Here is a 17,809-nt window from a genome sequence, read left to right on the forward strand (position 1 = left end):
TTTCCTTCACCTCCTTCATGTCTACCTTCCAGTCTATTGGTGAGGCTTCTTGCAACCCTGCACTCCGTGCCACAGCCCTTCCAGCACACCAGTGGTCATTTGCTACCACCGCTCCCTTACCTGACTGTGGAAGCAGGGGTGGCTGGACCTGCTGCTTTGCTAACTCCAGCGTGCAGCACGGAGGTTGGCTCGTGGCAGACACTAGATGTTTTTGAACAGATGCCCAGGGAATGCCCTCAATCCCTGAAGACCCTGTATGCAGTCAGCAGCTCTCCCCTGCCAGGGCAGCCCTCTTCCGTATGAAATATCCCCTCAACACCTGCCTCACACACACAGCCCCACGCTGGGCAGGAAGGGGACTACACCCCGCACTGGGCAGCTCCATAGTCATGTGGATTGATCGCTCCGCCATTATCACACAGTTCCTCTTGAAGACAAAAAGGGTGCTTTCAGTTTAAATAGAGTTCATGCTCCTAGAAGCATCAGCTCCCAACACCTCACAGGATTGGAGAGTGTAGACATCCAAAGAAAACGCCAGTGACTTTCCCAACATAATCCCCCAATCAAAGAGGACAGTTTCTGGTTTGCTACTGGTGAGTTTATTACATGATTAAAGTTCAAATAAAAAAATAAAAAGCAAACTCGTGGCAGGGAGGCCACAGACAGAATCTGGAAGTGCTGCTCCCCTGCCCCGGGACTCCCTGACCACGCCCAGCTCCACTAACTCAGCTTGACCCGATCAAGTTCCACATCAAGACTTGCATCTGTGCCTTGGACATCTCGGCCGCTGCCACGGGAAACTGAGTCCTGGGCCCCGGATCCCGGGGCTTTGGTGAGGGCCCCGTACACACCCATGGCCTGAGGAGAGGGACAGAGAGAGAGAGCCATGAGATCACCCTGCAGAAGGCACAGCCCAACCTACTAATGGCTGAAAGAAAAAGCTGTGACTAGGACTACTGGGCTTGGTTTGTCTTTTTTCTTCTCTTAAGCCTTAGACATAAGCTTTGGAGTTGATCCCAGGAATCCGTAAGCCATCAGAGTATGATGACCTGGGTACCCTGGCACAGGTATCTGCAAAAACAAAAAAAAAAAAAACAAAAAAAAAAAAACAAAAAAAAAACCACCTCTCAAGAGCACTCTATCTGCAGGGCTGAATGGAGGTGGTGTTCTCTACAGGGAACAAAGGAAGGGCCGGGCCTGGCACTCTGCAGACCAATGGGGTGTGAGTGCTGGTGGTAGTGGGAGGTCTCAGTCCCTGGCACTAGTGCTCCATGCTGGGTCCTCAGAGAGTGCTAACCTGAGCCACCATGCTGGTGACGTCCCCGGGATTGGAAGGCAGCAGGATAGTATTGGAGTCCTTGGCCAGTTTGGAGAATGCGTTGACATACTGCTCGGCCACAGTTAGTGAAGCTGCTGCATCTCCGTTCTGTGGCCACATGGGAGACAGAAACAAAGATTGCACATTTGGAGATGGGGATGATGGAGAAGAGAGAGCAATGGCCTAAACAGAGGGTATGCAGGTCACAACACAAGACATCATGTAATCCGCCTTAATGGAACCCATAAAGGAAAGAATGTCCCCCAAGGGTAGAGGAGAACCCTTTCATGGTCAACTCTTGGCCCACACTGCCACCCAGGGGCCTCTCACATGTTGTGTCAGAGCTGCAGCCAGGATACGAATAGCTTCAGCCTTGGCCTTGGCCTTGGCCAGAACTGCACTGGCCTCTCCTAGAAGAGATGAGACAGAGGCTGACCCACGAAGACCCTAAAATGCCCAGAGTCCCGGTACCACCCTTCAGAGCTCACGCCCTCTCCTCCCTCGGCCTCTGCCGCCTTCTAACCTGCAGCCTGATTGATCTGCTCAGCCTTTTCTGCTTCAGAGGCCAAGATCTGGGCCTGTTTCTTCCCTTCTGCCACATTGATGGCCGACTCTCGGGTCCCTTCCGACTCTAGAACTGTGGCCCGTTTTCGCCGCTCTGCCTCTACCTGCAAGCCCCCAGCAACATGCCTTAACGAGAAGCCAGGGGAAACTTTTACCCACACTTGCAATTATGCCCATCACAACAGGGAAGGGAGCCCAGGTCCGCCCGGGACTGCAGCACCCTGAGGTCCCCTTCCTCACCCTTCTCTGGCCCCCACCTGCATCTGCATGGACTCTTTCACCCGGGGAGGCACATGGATATCCTTGATCTCATAACGCAGGCAGCGGATGCCCCAGCAGTCCGCAGCCTGGTTGATGGCATCCACAATGTTGGCATTCAGAGACTCCCGCTCCTGGAGGAAGAAGAGGTGTAAGCTCTACAGCCTCAAACCATCTGTCAGCAGACTGAGCTGATCAAGATCCCCCGGGGCTGATCTTGAGCCCCAGAAAAGACCGACAGTGCCAGGTTCAGGCCTCCAAATCCTAACTCTGTCTCCACATCACTTACCCGGAAGACTTTGTCCAGGGAGAGCTTGCCAAGCTCTGATCTCATGGTTGTCTGAGCTAGCTGGGTGACCGCATACTCGGGATCCTCCACACCATAGCTTGCCTGGAAGGGGCGTGGACAGTGTAAGAAGCTTGGGTCCAGGATTTTATCTAGAAAGGTAACTAAGAAGCAAGAGGCTGATACCTTGTAAGGGTCCATGATGCGCAGGTACAGGACCCCATCAATTTGAAGAGTTACATTGTCTGCAAGAGCAAGGGAGAAGAGGAAGGTCAGGCGCCCAGGTTCCAACCAGCTCTTTCTCCTAAGTTCTGGATGTACAGCAGCCACATCCCTAAGGGTCTCAGAGCACCCACGTCACCTGCCCCTCACCAAGAGTCACAGCCGACTGCTCGGGCACGTTGATGACAATTTCCTTGAGGCTCTGCACGTATCGGATCCGGTCTAACACAGGGATGAGGATGTTCAGGCCCTGGGAAGAGGAGTCACGGGTCCTCAGAAGGGCAGGGGCTGTGGGACTGGGAGCTAAGCTAGGCCTGGAGCATGCTCAGAGAAGCAGTAGCCCGTGCCGAGAGATGTCCTCAGGAGGCCAGAGCATCCCAGGTTGCAAAGCCCGAGAGGACAGACAGGTAAGGTTAGGTCTCTCAGTGGAGGGGAGGGCCAAGGAAACAGGAGTCAGCAGACAGCCACTTTTAGGCGGACAGGTGGGGCTGAGCAAGGGGGTGACACGGGATGATGGTCAGCAGCCTGGGCCCTGCCAGGCTGGCCCCAAGAGTCAGACCAAATGAGTAGGCAGGCCCCCAAGGAGGTCCCACTCCCACATGTGAGGGGGGAACGGGCTTCTGGCTGGCTGGCCAGAATAGGTTCTCACAGGCTCCAGGATCCGGTGGAATCGGCCCATTCGCTCCACCACCCAGGCCTCCTGCTGAGGCACAAACAGTACCACGGTGTTTCGGGGCAATCCAGAGGAGGCGCGGTGCGGAGCGCGGACGGACGCCTGCACAGAGCCCTGAAGGGCAGACAAGAGTCAGCAGAGACCCCAGCGGGCCCGGAACCCCACTCGTCCCTAACGCATCTCCCTAAACCCCGACGCTCAAGGATACCGGGGGAGGGACTCACGTGAGGACCACAACCTCTGACCCCTGTCCACTACCGAAGTTGGAATCCCGCTTCTTCCCAGGTAAGGGCCAAGCGCGACTCTCTGACCTCTCTCTCGACTCTCTAGAAAAGGTTGCCTCGCTCTCACCCTTAGCAAGAGGGCTCCAGTGCCCCGCGCCGCGCGCGCCAGCATGTCCCACCGCAGCAGCGACCTCCGGAACCAACGAGACGAGGAGCAGAGCGGCCGCTCCTGCAGCCCAGACCCGAGCCTTTCCGCCCGCAGGGCCACTCCCCCGGATGTACTTCCGCCGTCCCTTCCCCCAGGCCACACTCACCCAATCAGCGTGGCTTGGCGGTGAGTGCCCCAAGTTGTTTGCGGGGAGACGCAGACCTTCCACAGAGGCCCCGGGGCTGCTGCTTGTTCTGGTTCTCGCCTTTCGAGGTCGAGATCCCCGGAGTGGTGAACAAAACGGACACTCTTTCCTGCATTCTTTACCGAGCCTCGAGACTCAGTTTACCCTCTAGAGCGTGTAGTCGCCCCCATCTGTCACCATAGCGACCGGTGGGTTGGCGCTGACTCGTTGCCATGGAGATTCTCTGGTAGCCCCGCTGTGCTGCGCCCAGCCTTCCCGCTGGGGACTGACCCCGTTCCCGTTGCCGTGGTAACTGGGCCTCACTTTGCCTGGTGATAGAGATGAGATTTTGCACTCTTTCCCAAGGCGCCACGGTTCTTCTGTCTTCCCAGTCGGGGTCTGGTGGGCCTGGTCCCCTTGCATACTCTGGCAAACCTGGACCTCCCTCCAACCTTGTCTGGAGCATGTCACCTTGCACACACCACCGGATGCTCTGGCTTTATCCTTTCATAGGCCTGGGCCATCTTCTACTGCTTTCCCGGGCCACAGCAGAGAGCTGGATCGTATGTGGAGCAGCCAGAACTCGAACCGGTGCCCATATGGGATGCCAGCGCTGCAAAGCGGCATTCACCCTCATTTTACAGAAATTCCGAGGCGTTGAAATCATCAACAGAACCAGTATAAGGATCCAGATCCACATTCAAAGACTTAAAATTTTTTTTAAAGATTTATTTATTTAGGGGCCTGTACTGTGGCGCAGCAGGTTAAGGCCACGGCCTGCAGCAGCATCCCATATGGGCGACAGTTCGAGTCCCAGCTGCTCCACTTCCAATCCAGCTCTCTGCTATGGCCTGGGAAAGCAATGGAAATGGCCCAAGTCCTTGGGCCCCTGCACCTGCGTGGGAGACCAGGAAGAAGCTCCTGGCTTCTGATCGGCCCAGCTCCAGCGGTTACAGCCATCTAGGGGAGTGAACTAGCGGATGGAAGACCTTTCTCTCCGTCTCTCTCTGTCTCTAACTTTGTTTTTCAAATAAGTAAAACAGGTCAGCACTGTGGCATAGTGGGTAAAGCCACCGCCTTGCAGCGCTGGCATCCCATATGGACACTGGTTCGAGTTCTGGCTGTTCCACCTACAATCCAGCTCTCTGCTGTGGCCCAGGAAAGCAGTAGAAGATGGCCCAGGTCTTTAGGCCCCTGCACCCACGTGGGAGACCCGGAGGAAGCTCCTGGCTCCTGGCTTTGGATCAGCACAGCTCTGGCTGTTGCAGCCAACTGGGGAGTGAATCAGCGGATGGAAGACCTCTCTTTCTGCCTCTCCTCTCTCTGTGTAACTCTGCCTTTCAAATAAGATTTATTTATTTTATTTATTTGGAGTGCAGGGACAGAGAGTTCTTCCATCTGCTGGTTCCTTCCCTAAATGGCTGCAACCACAGGGGCTGGGTCAGGATGAAACTGGAGGTTTAGCCCACTAGGCCACGATGCCAGCCCCAGGGAGTTCACCTCCCAACACCTCCTTCCCACTCATCATTTGAGAAGAGTAAGACTAAGCTCCAAGAATCAGCATGGGCTCAAGCTTGCTGCCTCCTCTCTGGGAGAAAATGCAGGGTCCCACCTCCCATTAAGCCTCCCATCCCGAAAGAAAAGGGAAAGATTAGTTCAAGTTTCCAAACAAGAATTTATTCTTTCTCTTAAATGTTTTTCTTAAAAAAGTACCAGGTACAACTTTTTCCTGTTTTTGTTTTGTTTTGTTTTCAAGTTTCAGCAAATGCTTGTTCCCCTCTGCCCAGCCCCAGGAGTCTGGGCTGAGGCTGGGTCAGAGTCTGGAGTGGGGATGGGGTAGTTGGGAACCACATGACTGAGTTTGAGGGGTGCCCCTCACCCCAGCTGAGGTAGGTGGGTCAGAGTCCGGCCAGGTGAGAGGAGGCACCCCAGTCCTTTGCCCTGACTCTGCCCCTGGACACCTTCCTCAGTCAGGACCCCAAAGCAGGGAGACACAGGCAGAAGGAGAGGGACATGGAGTCTGGAGCCCTAGGTGAGGGGCAGTTAACCCCTGTGTGTGTGCATGCATGCACTCCCTCTCTCTCTGCCTCACACACAAACACACACCCACACACACCCCACAAACACAAGCTTGTACACACACACACACATGTAGAAGTTGGCTTTCGGAGATGGGTCAGAAGGGGAGGACAGGGGAAGCTGAGTCTTTGGCTAATGACTCAGTCTCTCTGGAATAACCCCTCTGCCTTCGGCCGAGGGAGAGCACTTCTCCCCCTACCCTCACATCAGCCTCTTCAACTCCTGAGATTGGAGCAGTAACTTTGAGTGGGAAAGGAGGAGGGGTGACGCCAATTATCAGGTGTGGGAGGTTACCAAGGCAATCCAATTTGAATAAATTATAAATTAAAAATAAATAAAATAATAAGTGGCCCCTGCCCAGGACAGGGAGGCAACGCTGGCATGAATTGCCTGGGAACTTGGGACAAACTCAGGGTAGCTCTGGTTCGTCCCTACTATCTAAGCTGGCCTGGGAAACCCAAGAGGGGACAGGCACGTCGAGTACCCGGAGTAGGGCAGGGTGTGGAAGGATCAGAAGCTTTAAACACCCAAATAGTCAATTTGGGCACGAGCAGGGCGAGAACTTTCATTCAAGCCTGAAGGGTCTCTCGCCATCTCTCCATGTGTTTACTCGGTCCAAGATGGAACAGGAGGGGCAGGCTGTTGGCCCACGTGGGTTTGGAGCGCCTGCAATCAGGGCAAAGGTGAATAACGTGGATTATGGGGGGCCTCGGTCACAGCCTGCAGTTCATAGGGGAGCCCTGTGTCCAGCTCCAGGCTCCGGCGGGAAAAAAGCAGGCGGATATCTCCATGCAGGCTTACACGGCCTGAGCGGGAGCTCCGGAACCTAAGGGAGAAGAGTGTGATTAAAGGAAGAGTACAGACAGCGGAGAAGCAAGGAGAGATCCTAATCAGGGAAGGGCTACCTGAGGTGCAGCAAGTAGCAGAGGAGGCGGTGGGTGGGGCTGGCATTTCCCTCCTCACCCACAGGCACCAAGAAGAGGCGATGGCGCAAGAACGTCATGTGGGCAGCAGGCATGTCCGAGAAGTCAAAGGTCACGAGGAACATCTTCACCACAGTCTGGTTGGGGTTAAATAAGGTCTGGGGACAGGACAGTCAAGGTTGGTAAGACCTAGAGGCTGTTCTCCTCTCTCCCCACCCACTCCCGTAGGGAGACTCACCACTTGGATGGTGCCCACCTTGGGCACACTGTAACCCTTCCTCCCCAGGGGGTTCAAGTCCACGACGCCCTGGGAAGGCCATGGAGCCATTAGCTGAGGTGGGGACCAGGAGAGCCCTGAGCCCTAAATACCTGCCCTACTCCACAGTCTCATACCCTGGATGGCCTCTGCCCCACCTGACTCTGCCTCACTCCTAGGTGAGGAACAGGAGTAACTCCTGTCCCCCTCTCTCTCCCCAAGCCCCCTCATCCTCTTAATAAGCTACCTTTGGGTTGGAGTTAGGTCCTACCAGGAAGGGGGCCGGGGCGTTTTGCTCAGAAACATTGAAGAAGGTGACGGTGACAGGCAGCGTGACATGCTGGGGGCAGTAGGACCCACTCGCTCCAATCTCTGCTGTGTAGCCCTCGATGTGGCCAGATGGTGCAAAGCGTCCTCTCAGCAAGGATTCCTGGGGTTGGGGTGGGGGACACGTGGTGGGAGAGACCCCAGTCCTTATCCATCCACACCAGCTTCCACTGTCCCACTCCTCCCTGGAGCCCCCAATCACAAAGCCCAGTGGGAGCTACCTCAAAGTTGCCCAGCAGGGTACGGCTGACAGCAGGGGTAGGAACAGGGGAGGCACTGGGGGGGCTCAGCAGGCCTGGGCTCTTCCGGAGGCTTCGAAGGGAGCTCCTGGTGGAGGAAGGGATGCATAGCTTGAGATATTCCGGCATTCCTGCCCATGTCCTCGGGTTCCATTGTTTGCCATTATCTAGGGCTCCTGCTCTGGGGTCCCCTATCCTGGACTATAGATTTTGACCCCCGTTCTCAGGAACAGGACAGAGGGAGAAGCTGGTCACTTACAGCTTCAGGCGACGGGCACCTTTCAGCCTCCGCCCCATGGGACTGCAGTCTGTTGGGTCCTATAGAGGTGAAAGGTTAAGAAAGGAGACTGGGTGGAGGCCAGGTGTATTTTGGGACAGGAGCTCATCAGAGGCTTTACAAGAGGCATCGCCCCAGTCCTCCACCTTCACCCACACAAGTATCCACTTCACGGTGGTATTGGCTTACCACCAAAACAGGCTCCTTGGGTCCAGGCAGCAGGTGACTCCAGAAGGGTGTGGCTTTGGCATCAGAACTGTTGGCAGCAGGAGGGTGGCCCAGGGTTCCCCGGCGCCTCCGAGGGGCTGGACCCTCATCCTCAGAGCTGACATCCAGGGCTTCTCCAGCAGGAAGCAGCCTTCGCTTGGTGGGGCAGGGGCCTGGGGGTCCAGGGCCAGGGGGTGTGTGCTCGGGACTGTGCCCATTGGCAGTGCCAGGGGACTCCCTAGGCCAGGGGCTGCCCCCATTGCCCACCCCAGCCACTGGGCTCTTACCCCCTATTTGTGCAAGACTGTGCAAATCAGTGTCAAGTGTGTGCAGCTGGCCCGAAGGGGCTGGCCCTGGGGATTCCCCCAAAGACCCCTGACCCCCTGGATCTGGGGAAGCCCAGTCTCTGGTGTGCAAAGTATTGCAGGAAGCATTGGATGGGGGCCAGGGGGGGCTCTGGGCCCCTGAAGTCCGAGGTGAGGTGGCACTACCTCCCTGTTCCACAACACAGAGGCCATGATGGGAAAAATGCTGGCTGGCCACACCCAGTCCCAGCCCCAGGCCCTCTGGGCCCAAGAGCCCCAGCGTAGATGGTTCTTCAGGGGGTAGTCCCTCTCTAGCCCCCAGCCCAGGGCCTCTCTTCAGCTCCCGTGGACCCTCAGTAGGCGGGGCTGGACGCTTCAGGGCCCTGTGTGGCTCAGAGGCACCAGCCGGAGGGGAAAAGATGGATACCTGGTAGACCCCGGGGGATGCTGCCCCCCCCGCCGGGCTGTAGCCCATGAGCAGGCCACCCTGGAGGGCCCCCTGTCTGCCTGGAGGCTGTGAAGGGCCAGCCTCGGGCTCTGAGGATGGAGACGGCTCCGCCTGCACGTGGCGCATGAAGCCCCGCTTGGGTCAGGGGGGCCCCCCTCCACGGCCTTTATGCTGGGCCTGGGCTGGGGGGCCTGGGGACATCTGTGCAAGAGAAGAGAAGAAAAGGCAGTCAGGGGACTCAATGAGTCTTTTTCCTTCCAGCTGAATTTCAGACCCTTCCCTGGCCTGACATGACCTTGAGGGGTTCCTGAGGGTGAAGGTGTGCAAACCCCGGCATGCATTCGTGGAATGTAGGGGTTTCTAAGAACTCCTGAGAGCGTGGCTTGTTTAGCTCAGATTTCTTACTGGACCAACTCCCCTCTCGTTCTCTCTGGCACTCACCCCGAAGAAGAAGCTTCAAGCCCAGCTGTGTGTCCCCTCTTCCTGATGGATGCCTTGCTCCGCTAGCTTGCAGTCTGGTCCATGCCCGCTGCACTGGCAAGGTGACTGCCACCATTCCGTGCAGCTCCTGGGCTCAGCTGGACCCTGAAGACAGGAAAGCAGACGTAAGCCAGGCTTCCTAGAGCCATCGCTGAGACCTCTTCCCCATCGTGGGCCGACAGAGTACACTCCAGGATGTTCTTCCCATGTGAGATGCGCTCCTCAGAAACAGAAGGCACGGGCTTAGGGTGCGCATTGGCACAGTGCGCAGTGGTTAAGATGCTGCTGGCATACCGGCTCAGAGTTCAAATCCCAGATCTAATCCTGATTCCAGCTTCCTGCTAATACACACCCTGGGAGGTTAACAGTGATGGCTTAAGTACTTGGGTCCCTGCTCCCTATGTGGGAGACCTGGATTGAATTCCTGGCTCCCAGCTTTCACCTGACCCAGCCCCAGTTACTGTGGGGCATTTGGGAAGTGAACAAGTAGATAGGAGATCTCTGTCTTTCAGCCTTTCTTTTCCTTTCCTTTTTAAGATTTATTTATTTATTTGAAAGGCAGAGTTACAGAAAGGGAGAGACAGAAAGAATCTTACATTTGCTGGTTCATTCCCCAGATGGACACAACAGCTGGGGCTGGCTCCAGCTGAAGCCAGGAGCCAGGCACTTCTTCTAGGTCTCCCATGTTTGGCCATCCTTTGCTGCTTTCCCAGGCCATTGGAAAGGAGCTGCATCAGAAGTGGAGCTGCTGGGATTCCAACTGGCACCCATATGGGATGCCACCATCATAGGCAGCGGCTTTACCCACTATGCCACAGGACCCTCTCAGCCTTTCAAATAAAGACAATTAATTACTTTTTAAAAATGAGTTGGGGTAGATATTCTTGCGCAGCTGGTTAGGCTGCCATTTCTGATGTCTGCAATCCTTATCGAAGTGCTGTTCTGCTTCCAATCCAACTTCCTGCATCCTGGGAGGTAGCAGATGATGGCCCAAGTGCGTGGGCCCCTGTTCCCCACAAGGAAGACCCAGATGAAGTTCTGGGCACCTGGCTTTGGCCTAGTGCTGGCTGTTGTGGATGTTTGGGGCATGAACCAGCAGATGGAAGAAATCTGTCACTTTGCCTTTCAAGTAAATCAAAATAGATACAGAGGAATTGTTGTTGTTGTTTTGATTTTAAAAAATGAGTGGAAACAGGATGACCACTTGTCGGGGCTTCTACCTTTGGAGGGGGGATGAGATACTGCCAAGATTCAAGAGACCATGCCAGCTAGGAGGGCACGGATTCTGCTCTGTTACTCAAGGCCACTGAGTTGCACAACTTCCCATATGTGTGTCTCCAAAAGGGTAAGTGCCACCCTGAGTGCTAAGGGCAGAGGTCTTGCAGACAGTCACACCCCATCGGTGCCCCTGAGAGGTAACAGACCTCAGGCGGTTCAAGCTGGCCCTTCGGTCTGAAATGCCCAATTGCCTCCAACAGTCTGTCTCTTTAATAAGAGGCAACAAATCCAACCAAAAACAAGGAGGTGGGGGGAATGCCAGAAAGCTCTTTTCAAGGCCTACCCTTCCCCCAGGCCCTGCACGTTAGAGATAAGGCAGCAGCAGTCAGTCAGCTGGAAACCAGCAGAGTGCCATGCCCCTCCCCCAGTGCTCACACACCCACAGTGCTAAAACCACTGCTTGGCTGCCAGGGAACAAGGGGGTCCTCACTGACTAGTCTACCCTCAGGAGCCCCTACTGTGGGGAGGGGATCGTCGAGTTGAAGACCAACTGCCCCCAGAAGGGTCAGCCTTTTCTTTGGGCAGTAGCTTGTGCTGCCCACCACTCACAATGGCTGCTCCTTCAAAGAGGGCCCTTTACATGCCTATCCTAGACCTATGCTTCCTCTTCAGCTAGGCCAAATGCCATGCCCTCCAGAACGTCTGCTCTGTCTGCCCCCAACCAAAAATATTTCCCCCTCCTCTGAGACTTCACTTACAGCAGTGTGACCACTTCCTGTAACCCAGGGACAGTTCTGCTCACTCCTGTGGGGTACAGCATCTCCCGGACTGACCATAGGGTTCCTCAGGGCAAGTCTGTGCCCCATCCCTCTGCCCAATTCCAAGCAAAGAGGAAAGCACATAGCAAGGCAAAAAATTAAAAAAAAAAAAAAGTGGAATTCAAACCCTGGAGATCTGTGCAGAGAAAAACTCCCCGGGTGAGAGAAGCAGAGAGATTAGTTGTACAGGGAGAATCAGCAACAGACGTGGGGGTGGGAGGCAGGGAGAAAGGGACATTTGCAGCCAGGGACTGAAAAGCTCTCCCACACCAAGTTCCCATCATTGCACCCTGCACTTTTCCATTTCACCAAGTTCTCATTACAACTAAGAACCCTAGGAAAATTCTGGCTCCGTGTAGTGGGTGGGTTGGCTGGAAAGTGCAGAATACTGACGGCAGCTCCCTCATCTCTACTCCTCCTTTCCTCCACTCAAGCCACACAGATCCAGAAGGTCCTTTTCCTTAGCATCTCCACTTCCGGGTCATCCCCGGCACCCTCTTGAGCGGTTGCCCCAGGGTAGCCAGGTGATGACATGATGTCCTACTTGACCCCAGCATGCCTAGCATCTACTCATTACCTGAAAACCCTCTCATTCCCGCCCCATCAACTCGCTTTAAGACTCATTCCTCTGCCACCCAGCCAGTCTGGCTCTGGACCATGGCTTCAAGCTGACTCATGGGGCAGGGCTGCGGGGGGGGGGGGGGGGTGATGGGGGAGCAGGGCGAGGTAAGCCAAACCTCACTCTCAGTGCAGGGGATGGGCAGCAGCTGGCATCAAACAGCTGTGCCAGGCTGTGGCTGGCAAGGACTACAGCTCCCAACATGCCAAGGGAACAAGGCCAGCAAAAACAACAAGTCCCAGAATACCATGGGGTCTGTACCCTCAGACACCTGCTAGGCCAGGGAGGTGGGTGTTGGTATAGGAATGAGCTCCCAGGTTCATTCTGCCTTTCCCTTCTGTAACAGAGATAACCATTTCTACCCTATCAAGGAGGGTGACAAGAAAGATTCCTTTCTATGTGCTTTCCACCCTCATTCTGTGCAACCAGAACTACTGCAAGCTGCTACACAGTTTGTCCCTATAGGCATTCACACAAGTTAGGGGGCTGTTCCCGTGGACCACCACAGTGGGTCGGAAAGCCAATCTCTGCTCACTCCCCAACCCCTGGGCCCTAATCTAGAGCCCTCCACTGCGGGGGTGGGGTGGGGTGAGCAGACCTCAGCAACCCCTCCAAACTAAGCCCGGCAGACTCACCTCTGCTCCTGGACTCCTCGTTCTGGACGATCTCCCACTGCCCTCGCCCCCCCCACCCCGCCCCTCCTCCCCGCTTAGCCTCCCAGGTTCTTTTTCACTCTTTTCCTCCCCTCAGCCTGGGACAGGCCCCATATCCAATTGGGGCGTCGGAGATTTGCTCTTTTTCCCCTAACACACACTCACCCCGCTCCCAAATTGGCTCCGCTGAGGTGGCCGCTGCTCCGGGCCCTTCCGTCCCGTCCCGGTCCCTCCCCTCGGATCCGCGGTCCTCCCTGCCACGGGCCCCACAGACAAAGGGTGGCTCAGGCTGAGTCCTGCTCAGCTGGGCTCTTCTCTGATCAGCTCCGTGTGCAACACGAGCAGGCCCGGGCGCCCGCAGCCCCTCAGCCGCTGCCGCGCCCCTCCCCGCGACGGTCCCTCCCCGGGGCCGCCCCGGCTCCGCGCCGCCGACTCCGCTGCCCCTCTGACTCACAGGCCATTTCCTACCAGCTGATGGGGCCGCCCGCCCCGCCCAGCGCCCCACCACCCCTGGCGCGGCGGCCACGGCCGCCACGCCCCCCTCAGACCACGCCCTCCATGGGTAGCGACCGTGCTCATTGGTCCAAAGGAGGCCAGCCTCCCCTCGACCTCAAGAGTGAGGCACGCCTCCTCCAAGGGGCGGACGCCTATTGGCCCACGAGGGGGCAGGCCTACTCAGGGTCGCTCCTCCCATATCCTTAACCCCTCATCTGCCTTAGTCCAAAGGAATTCTCTGCTCTGCCTTTTAATCCCCGACTCACTTCTCAATACTCCCTCCCCACCCTTCTTCTTCCTAGGCATGTTAATAGCAAGCCCAGGGTTTTCATAGACATAATTCGAAAACACGCAAAGTCAACCTGCCTTTATCATTCCAGACCCCAGACCCTAAACATGCCCATTTCATCTCTCCCCACCTTCCAAACGAGCACTTCCCAGCCAAGAAGACTGTTTAGACCTTAGGAAGCTTCCTTCATGCCAGAGCAGAAGGAAAAACCCTGGGGTAGGATCCTATCGCCTTCCATGCTAAGAAATATTTTCTTCTTTCTCTTCCTCTATATAGATGTTCTGGGCCACACTGTGGCGCAGTGGGTTGAGCTGCCGCTTGGGACGCTGGCATCCCCAATCTGAGCGTTCACTGGAGTCTGGCCGGCGGCCTGGCCCAGACCTGTGTGTGGCAACCATTTAGGGAGTGAACCAGCAGATGGAAGATCTTGCAAATAAATACATACATAGATGTTCTTTTGCTTCTGTTAAAGGGACCTCAAGAGCTCCTCAGATATGGATACCTTTTAATTTCAGGGACCCAGGCATGAGTTTTTGTGTCTCCGAACTCCCATTCTGAGACCAAGCCTCCCTACTTCTTGCCAGCACTCTCTGTACTCACAGTTCGGGGGTGCAGAGCACCCTAGGCAGAGGGCTAGGAAGGCATCTGGTGAGAATGGGGAAATGAGCCCAGCTCTCGTGTTGGAGCTCACCCCCATGATTCACCGCTCCCTCAAAACTCCCCATTCTCCCCGAGTCACTGGCTCCAGGCCCCGCTCAGACCCAACCAGATTAAGTGATGCAGAACCAGCATCCTAACCCTTGTCCTCCTATTCTTTAAATGACTGGGACTGAGCATTAAAAGACACTCACAGAGGGGCTGCTCTGGAGGCAAGCTGAGGCAATAGATAGCCCTATCTACTTTGCCCTTAGCCCCGGTCAGCAGGCCAGTTTGCAACTCAGGAGATTTTTCTCTCGGAGACTTGCCCACGGAAGCAAGAGGCAAGCACCAGAGCCCCACGAAGAAAGTCCGCCATTCTTCTATAGTTCAGAGGCCACATAAAGCCCTAGGTCTTTCTCCCTCCTCGCAGATGCTGTGGTTACCTCCCCACCCACCCACTCCCACCCCTGGCGTCCAGGGCCCTGAGGTTGTCATTGGAAAATAAAAAGAGGTTTTCCTTTAACTTCCTCCTTATGCTCCACACTTAAGAGGCACAAGCAAATAACACTTCCTCTAAGCTCACCTTTCCTCCCCTCAGTCCAGGGGGAAAATTTTGTTTGTTAGCAACAAAATTAAAAAAAAAAAAAAAAAAACAAGTCCAGTTCCCTTGGGCTGACTTCCTCACTGATTCCCTAATGCTCGGGAACAGGATCAAGGAATCCTGAAGAAAACTACACAGCACTAATGTGAAGAGCCTATTCACCTTAGTAACAGCTAACCGGGAAGACAGGCGAAGACACAGAACAATGTAGGAGAGTAATAATCCCTTAGCAACACCGTGCTTTTCTATCCTACTGCCATCACCACAGGCCCCAGCCTTCGTTTACCTACAAAAGTGAGGGCTCCATGGCTCAGAGGGTAGGATGGTCCAGGTCTCAGTGGGTACCTGAGGGAAGCAGTGCCACACTAACTGGAAGCCTTACCTAACTGTCCCAAACGTTTAGCTTGCTCTGTGTGTGTGTGTGTGTGTGTGTGTGTGTTTATAGCAGTTTCTCTCTCACACAAACACACCGGTAAACACAGTTCCTCTCTCCCCTATCAGAAAGCTCCAATGAGAGCATCAGCTTTATCTGTTTTGTTCATGCTCATATTCCCACAGTTAACATCAGTGCCTGGCACATGATAGTTGCTCAATAAACGTCGGTGAAGAAAGCCGTGGGCCTGGGGCTAGCAAAGAGCAGTCTGAAACCTGGATCCCAACTCCTGCTCTTTCACTGTGACTGGGGGAACACAGTCTCCTGGCTCATACATTTCCGAATCTGCAGAATGAGGGGCTTTGGCGGAGGGCCTCGTGGGTCGAATGGCTGCTGTTCACGCACATCCTTTCCAGAGTGGGACGAAGCGTCTCATTGCTCCACTGCTCGAAGAGAAAGGCTACGCACTCCAGCCCCAGCACGGCCAGCGGTGCCCTTCCTCCTCACGCCCCACCCACCCACACAAAACGCCCCAAGTCCGAGGAAGCCAGAGAGAGCCTGCCCTAGGCCCGCCCTCTCTGAGAAACTGTCTGGGAAGCGGTGTTGCCATAGCAATCAGCTCCTCCTCAAAAGGCTTCAGCCTGCCCTCTTTTACCCCACCCTACCCCAGGGCTTTGTCTGGCCTCACCCCCCCCCTCCCTGGCCAGTCAGCCACCGACCTAGCGGCTGTGCGAGGAGGCTGGCTTGGGGCCCCTTACGGCAAGAACAATGTCACACTCATTCAGCAGCGGTGTGGAAACCCAGCCTTTCCCACCCTCTCCTAGGGAAAAGAACCCTGGCACAACACCAAGTGCCCTCTGGGAACCAGAGGCGCCCCCAAGAGGGCTAAGTCTCCCCCACCCCCTTCTGACAGGCAGCTTCCCAGCCCAGAACGAGGGGGAGCCACTACCTCTCCCTCCCTCACAAGCCTCCCCAGGGTTCAGCTCACAATAGTGGCTCACCTCTGAAAACACATCAAAGCCCCTCTCTATGCCCCACCACTCCCCCTCCCAGAGAAACCTAGAGTTTTGGGGGTCCTAGGATTCCCCACCCAGGGGAGGGGAAATGAGTCTGTGGCTACCCATCACTTGGGGGTTTGCTGGGAGAGGCCCTGGGGGCTGGGAGAAGTGGGGAGTGAGCCTTCCTGCTGGTTACCAGGGTCTCTGGTCGTGGAGTACAAAGTCTGGGGCAGGGCACGGTGCCTAGGGCTCCTAGACTGGCAAGGACCAGGCCAGGCCCCAGGGCGAGGAAGGAAGTGGGAAATGAGCACACCCAGAGCGTAAGGGCAGGGCAAAGAGGGGGAGGGGGCAGACAGAGACCAAGACAGGCTTCTGGGAGGAACAGGAACTAGGGTGGGGGGTTGACAGGAACCCAGTGGGTGAAGGGTCCCTAGGGACACCAGCTGGGGAAGAAACCCTGGTCTCAGCTAGACGGATCCTACATTTGCTAGGGGGCAATCACACGAGCCCTGGTGGCAAGTAGGGCCTGGCTCCTTCTCGGAGTGCCCAAGCCAGAAGACTGAGTTAGGAGCCCAGCGGACAGGAACACTTCAGACAGGCAAATTCACCCCACTAATTGCATCAGCCTCACTCCTGGAACACAAAACACAAATGTCTTCCTGGAGTCCCTGCGCTGACCTAGACTGTTACTTTCTCAAAGTAGTGGGGGCTCCCCCCTTCACCCGGGGCCTCCCCCCCCCAGGCCTCCGACCCTCCCACACTCGGGACCACCAGCCCTTCTCCATCGCGCAGCTCCTTTCCCCCAGAGCGCCTCCAAATCCCCTCCCCCTCGCACAGCAACCCCGCCCCCTAACATTGTACCTCCCATCCCCACAAAGCACTCCCGCCCTGCCCCCATAAGGGCCCACGGAGAATGCACCTCCTTGCCCACACATTGAAGCCCTCAACTGCTCCCTCAACTCCGGCTCCCCCTTCAACCTACCCCCCCCTCGGCAGTCTCCGGATTCTCCCATCCCTAATGGTGTCCCTTCTTCCTCACGTCTGCCCCAGCGCACCCCGGTCCTTGGCCCTTCCTCCACGCGCACCCTGCCCCACACCTGTACTTCCGAGGGTCCCGTTGCACTTGAGGATTGGGGCAGTTACGGAGCAGTCCTAGCTGCAGTCTCGGCCCGCAGACCTCGCCCCTTCGGCGCGAGCCCCGCCCCCACAGCGCCCCGGCCCACCCCCTCCCTTGTCCCACCTCCCACCTTCCCCCAGCTGGTCCCCTTTCCCCGCGTCTTTAATTCCTCTGGCTCCGCCTCTGTAGCCCAGGCCCCGCCCCTCTGCTCGCCGTCTTTGCATTTCCCCAGGATCCTCCGCTTTCCCAGGCCCCGCCCCGGGTCCCGCCCCCTCGCGATAGCCCCGCCTCTCTCTGGGACCCGCCCCCTCCGACTCCTGCCCGGCAGAACCCCCGCCAGGCCCTTTTCCACCGCGAGCCCCCTCCCCTCTCAGAGTACTTCCTCCCCCCGCCCCCCGCTCCTTCTCCCGCTCGCTTCACCCGGGCGCCCGCGCTCCAGCCCGGATCCGCTGGCTCTGATTGGCGGCGGCGGCCCCAATGGATGACGGAGGAGACAAAGTGATGGCTGCAGGTCGCCTGAGGTCCCACCCCGGCCACGTGCGGCTTCTGTGATGACAGGTCTGGGGGGCGG

General features: G+C 56.5%; 3 protein-coding genes across 9 annotated transcripts in view; 1 reads left to right on the forward strand and 2 right to left on the reverse strand.

Annotated features, from left to right (window-relative positions):
• Positions 1–576: 576 nt before the first annotated feature.
• STOML2 (stomatin like 2) lies at positions 577–3,829 on the reverse strand. The gene is made up of 10 exons (XM_002708008.4): positions 3,673–3,829; positions 3,298–3,435; positions 2,799–2,898; positions 2,613–2,671; positions 2,430–2,531; positions 2,140–2,274; positions 1,842–1,986; positions 1,649–1,728; positions 1,298–1,426; positions 577–858 (listed from the first exon to the last, which is right to left on the reverse strand). The coding sequence occupies exons 1-10, from the start codon at positions 3,715–3,717 to the stop codon at positions 721–723; spliced, it is 1,071 nt and encodes a 356-aa protein (XP_002708054.1). The 5' UTR covers positions 3,718–3,829; the 3' UTR covers positions 577–720.
• Positions 3,830–5,532: 1,703 nt separating this feature from the next.
• On the reverse strand, positions 5,533–17,764 carry ATOSB (atos homolog B). Of its 5 annotated transcripts, XM_070053921.1 has the most exons (10): positions 13,181–13,212; positions 12,892–12,980; positions 9,380–9,523; positions 8,168–9,139; positions 7,961–8,019; positions 7,684–7,789; positions 7,407–7,565; positions 7,118–7,186; positions 6,862–7,037; positions 5,533–6,782 (listed from the first exon to the last, which is right to left on the reverse strand). In XM_070053921.1, the coding sequence occupies exons 4-10, from the start codon at positions 9,062–9,064 to the stop codon at positions 6,629–6,631; spliced, it is 1,620 nt and encodes a 539-aa protein (XP_069910022.1). In that variant the 5' UTR covers positions 9,065–9,139; positions 9,380–9,523; positions 12,892–12,980; positions 13,181–13,212; the 3' UTR covers positions 5,533–6,628. The 5 variants fall into 5 exon arrangements, with proteins under 5 accessions (XP_069910022.1, XP_069910037.1, XP_069910028.1 ...); XM_070053936.1 differs by lacking the exons at positions 12,892–12,980; positions 13,181–13,212 and adding an exon at positions 17,659–17,764; XM_070053927.1 differs by lacking the exons at positions 12,892–12,980; positions 13,181–13,212 and adding an exon at positions 17,219–17,332.
• The window catches only part of UNC13B (unc-13 homolog B), a 261,972-nt gene continuing 261,828 nt past the window's right edge, over positions 17,666–17,809 (forward strand). For all 3 annotated transcript variants that reach the window (XM_070053821.1, XM_070053890.1, XM_070053828.1), the window contains exon 1: positions 17,666–17,796. In XM_070053821.1, the coding sequence (XP_069909922.1) occupies positions 17,790–17,796 (7 nt within the window). In that variant the 5' untranslated portion in view covers positions 17,666–17,789. The remainder of the gene's footprint in view (positions 17,797–17,809) is intronic.

The sequence above is a fragment of the Oryctolagus cuniculus genome, chromosome 1 (genome assembly GCF_964237555.1).
Source record: "Oryctolagus cuniculus chromosome 1, mOryCun1.1, whole genome shotgun sequence".
Lineage (NCBI taxonomy): Eukaryota > Metazoa > Chordata > Mammalia > Lagomorpha > Leporidae > Oryctolagus > Oryctolagus cuniculus.

Bases quoted from the DNA above. Each gene is read 5' to 3' on its own strand.
- STOML2 (XM_002708008.4), bottom strand. From the start codon at position 3,717: ATGCTGGCGCGCGCGGCGCGGGGCACTGGAGCCCTCTTGCTAAGG. The intron at 3,436-3,672 runs GTGAGAGCGAGG...TCTGCCCTTCAG, and splicing joins CTGGAGCCCTCTTGCTAAGG to GGCTCTGTGCAGGCGTCCGT. The intron at 1,427-1,648 runs GTGAGAGGCCCC...ATGTGGCCACAG, and splicing joins CTGCAGCTCTGACACAACAT to AACGGAGATGCAGCAGCTTC.
- ATOSB (XM_070053936.1), bottom strand. From the start codon at position 9,064: ATGCGCCACGTGCAGGCGGAGCCGTCTCCATCCTCAGAGCCCGAGGCT. The intron at 8,020-8,167 runs GTAAGCCAATAC...TCACCTCTATAG, and splicing joins CCAAGGAGCCTGTTTTGGTG to GACCCAACAGACTGCAGTCC. The intron at 7,566-7,683 runs GTAGCTCCCACT...CCCCAACCCCAG, and splicing joins CCCTGCTGGGCAACTTTGAG to GAATCCTTGCTGAGAGGACG.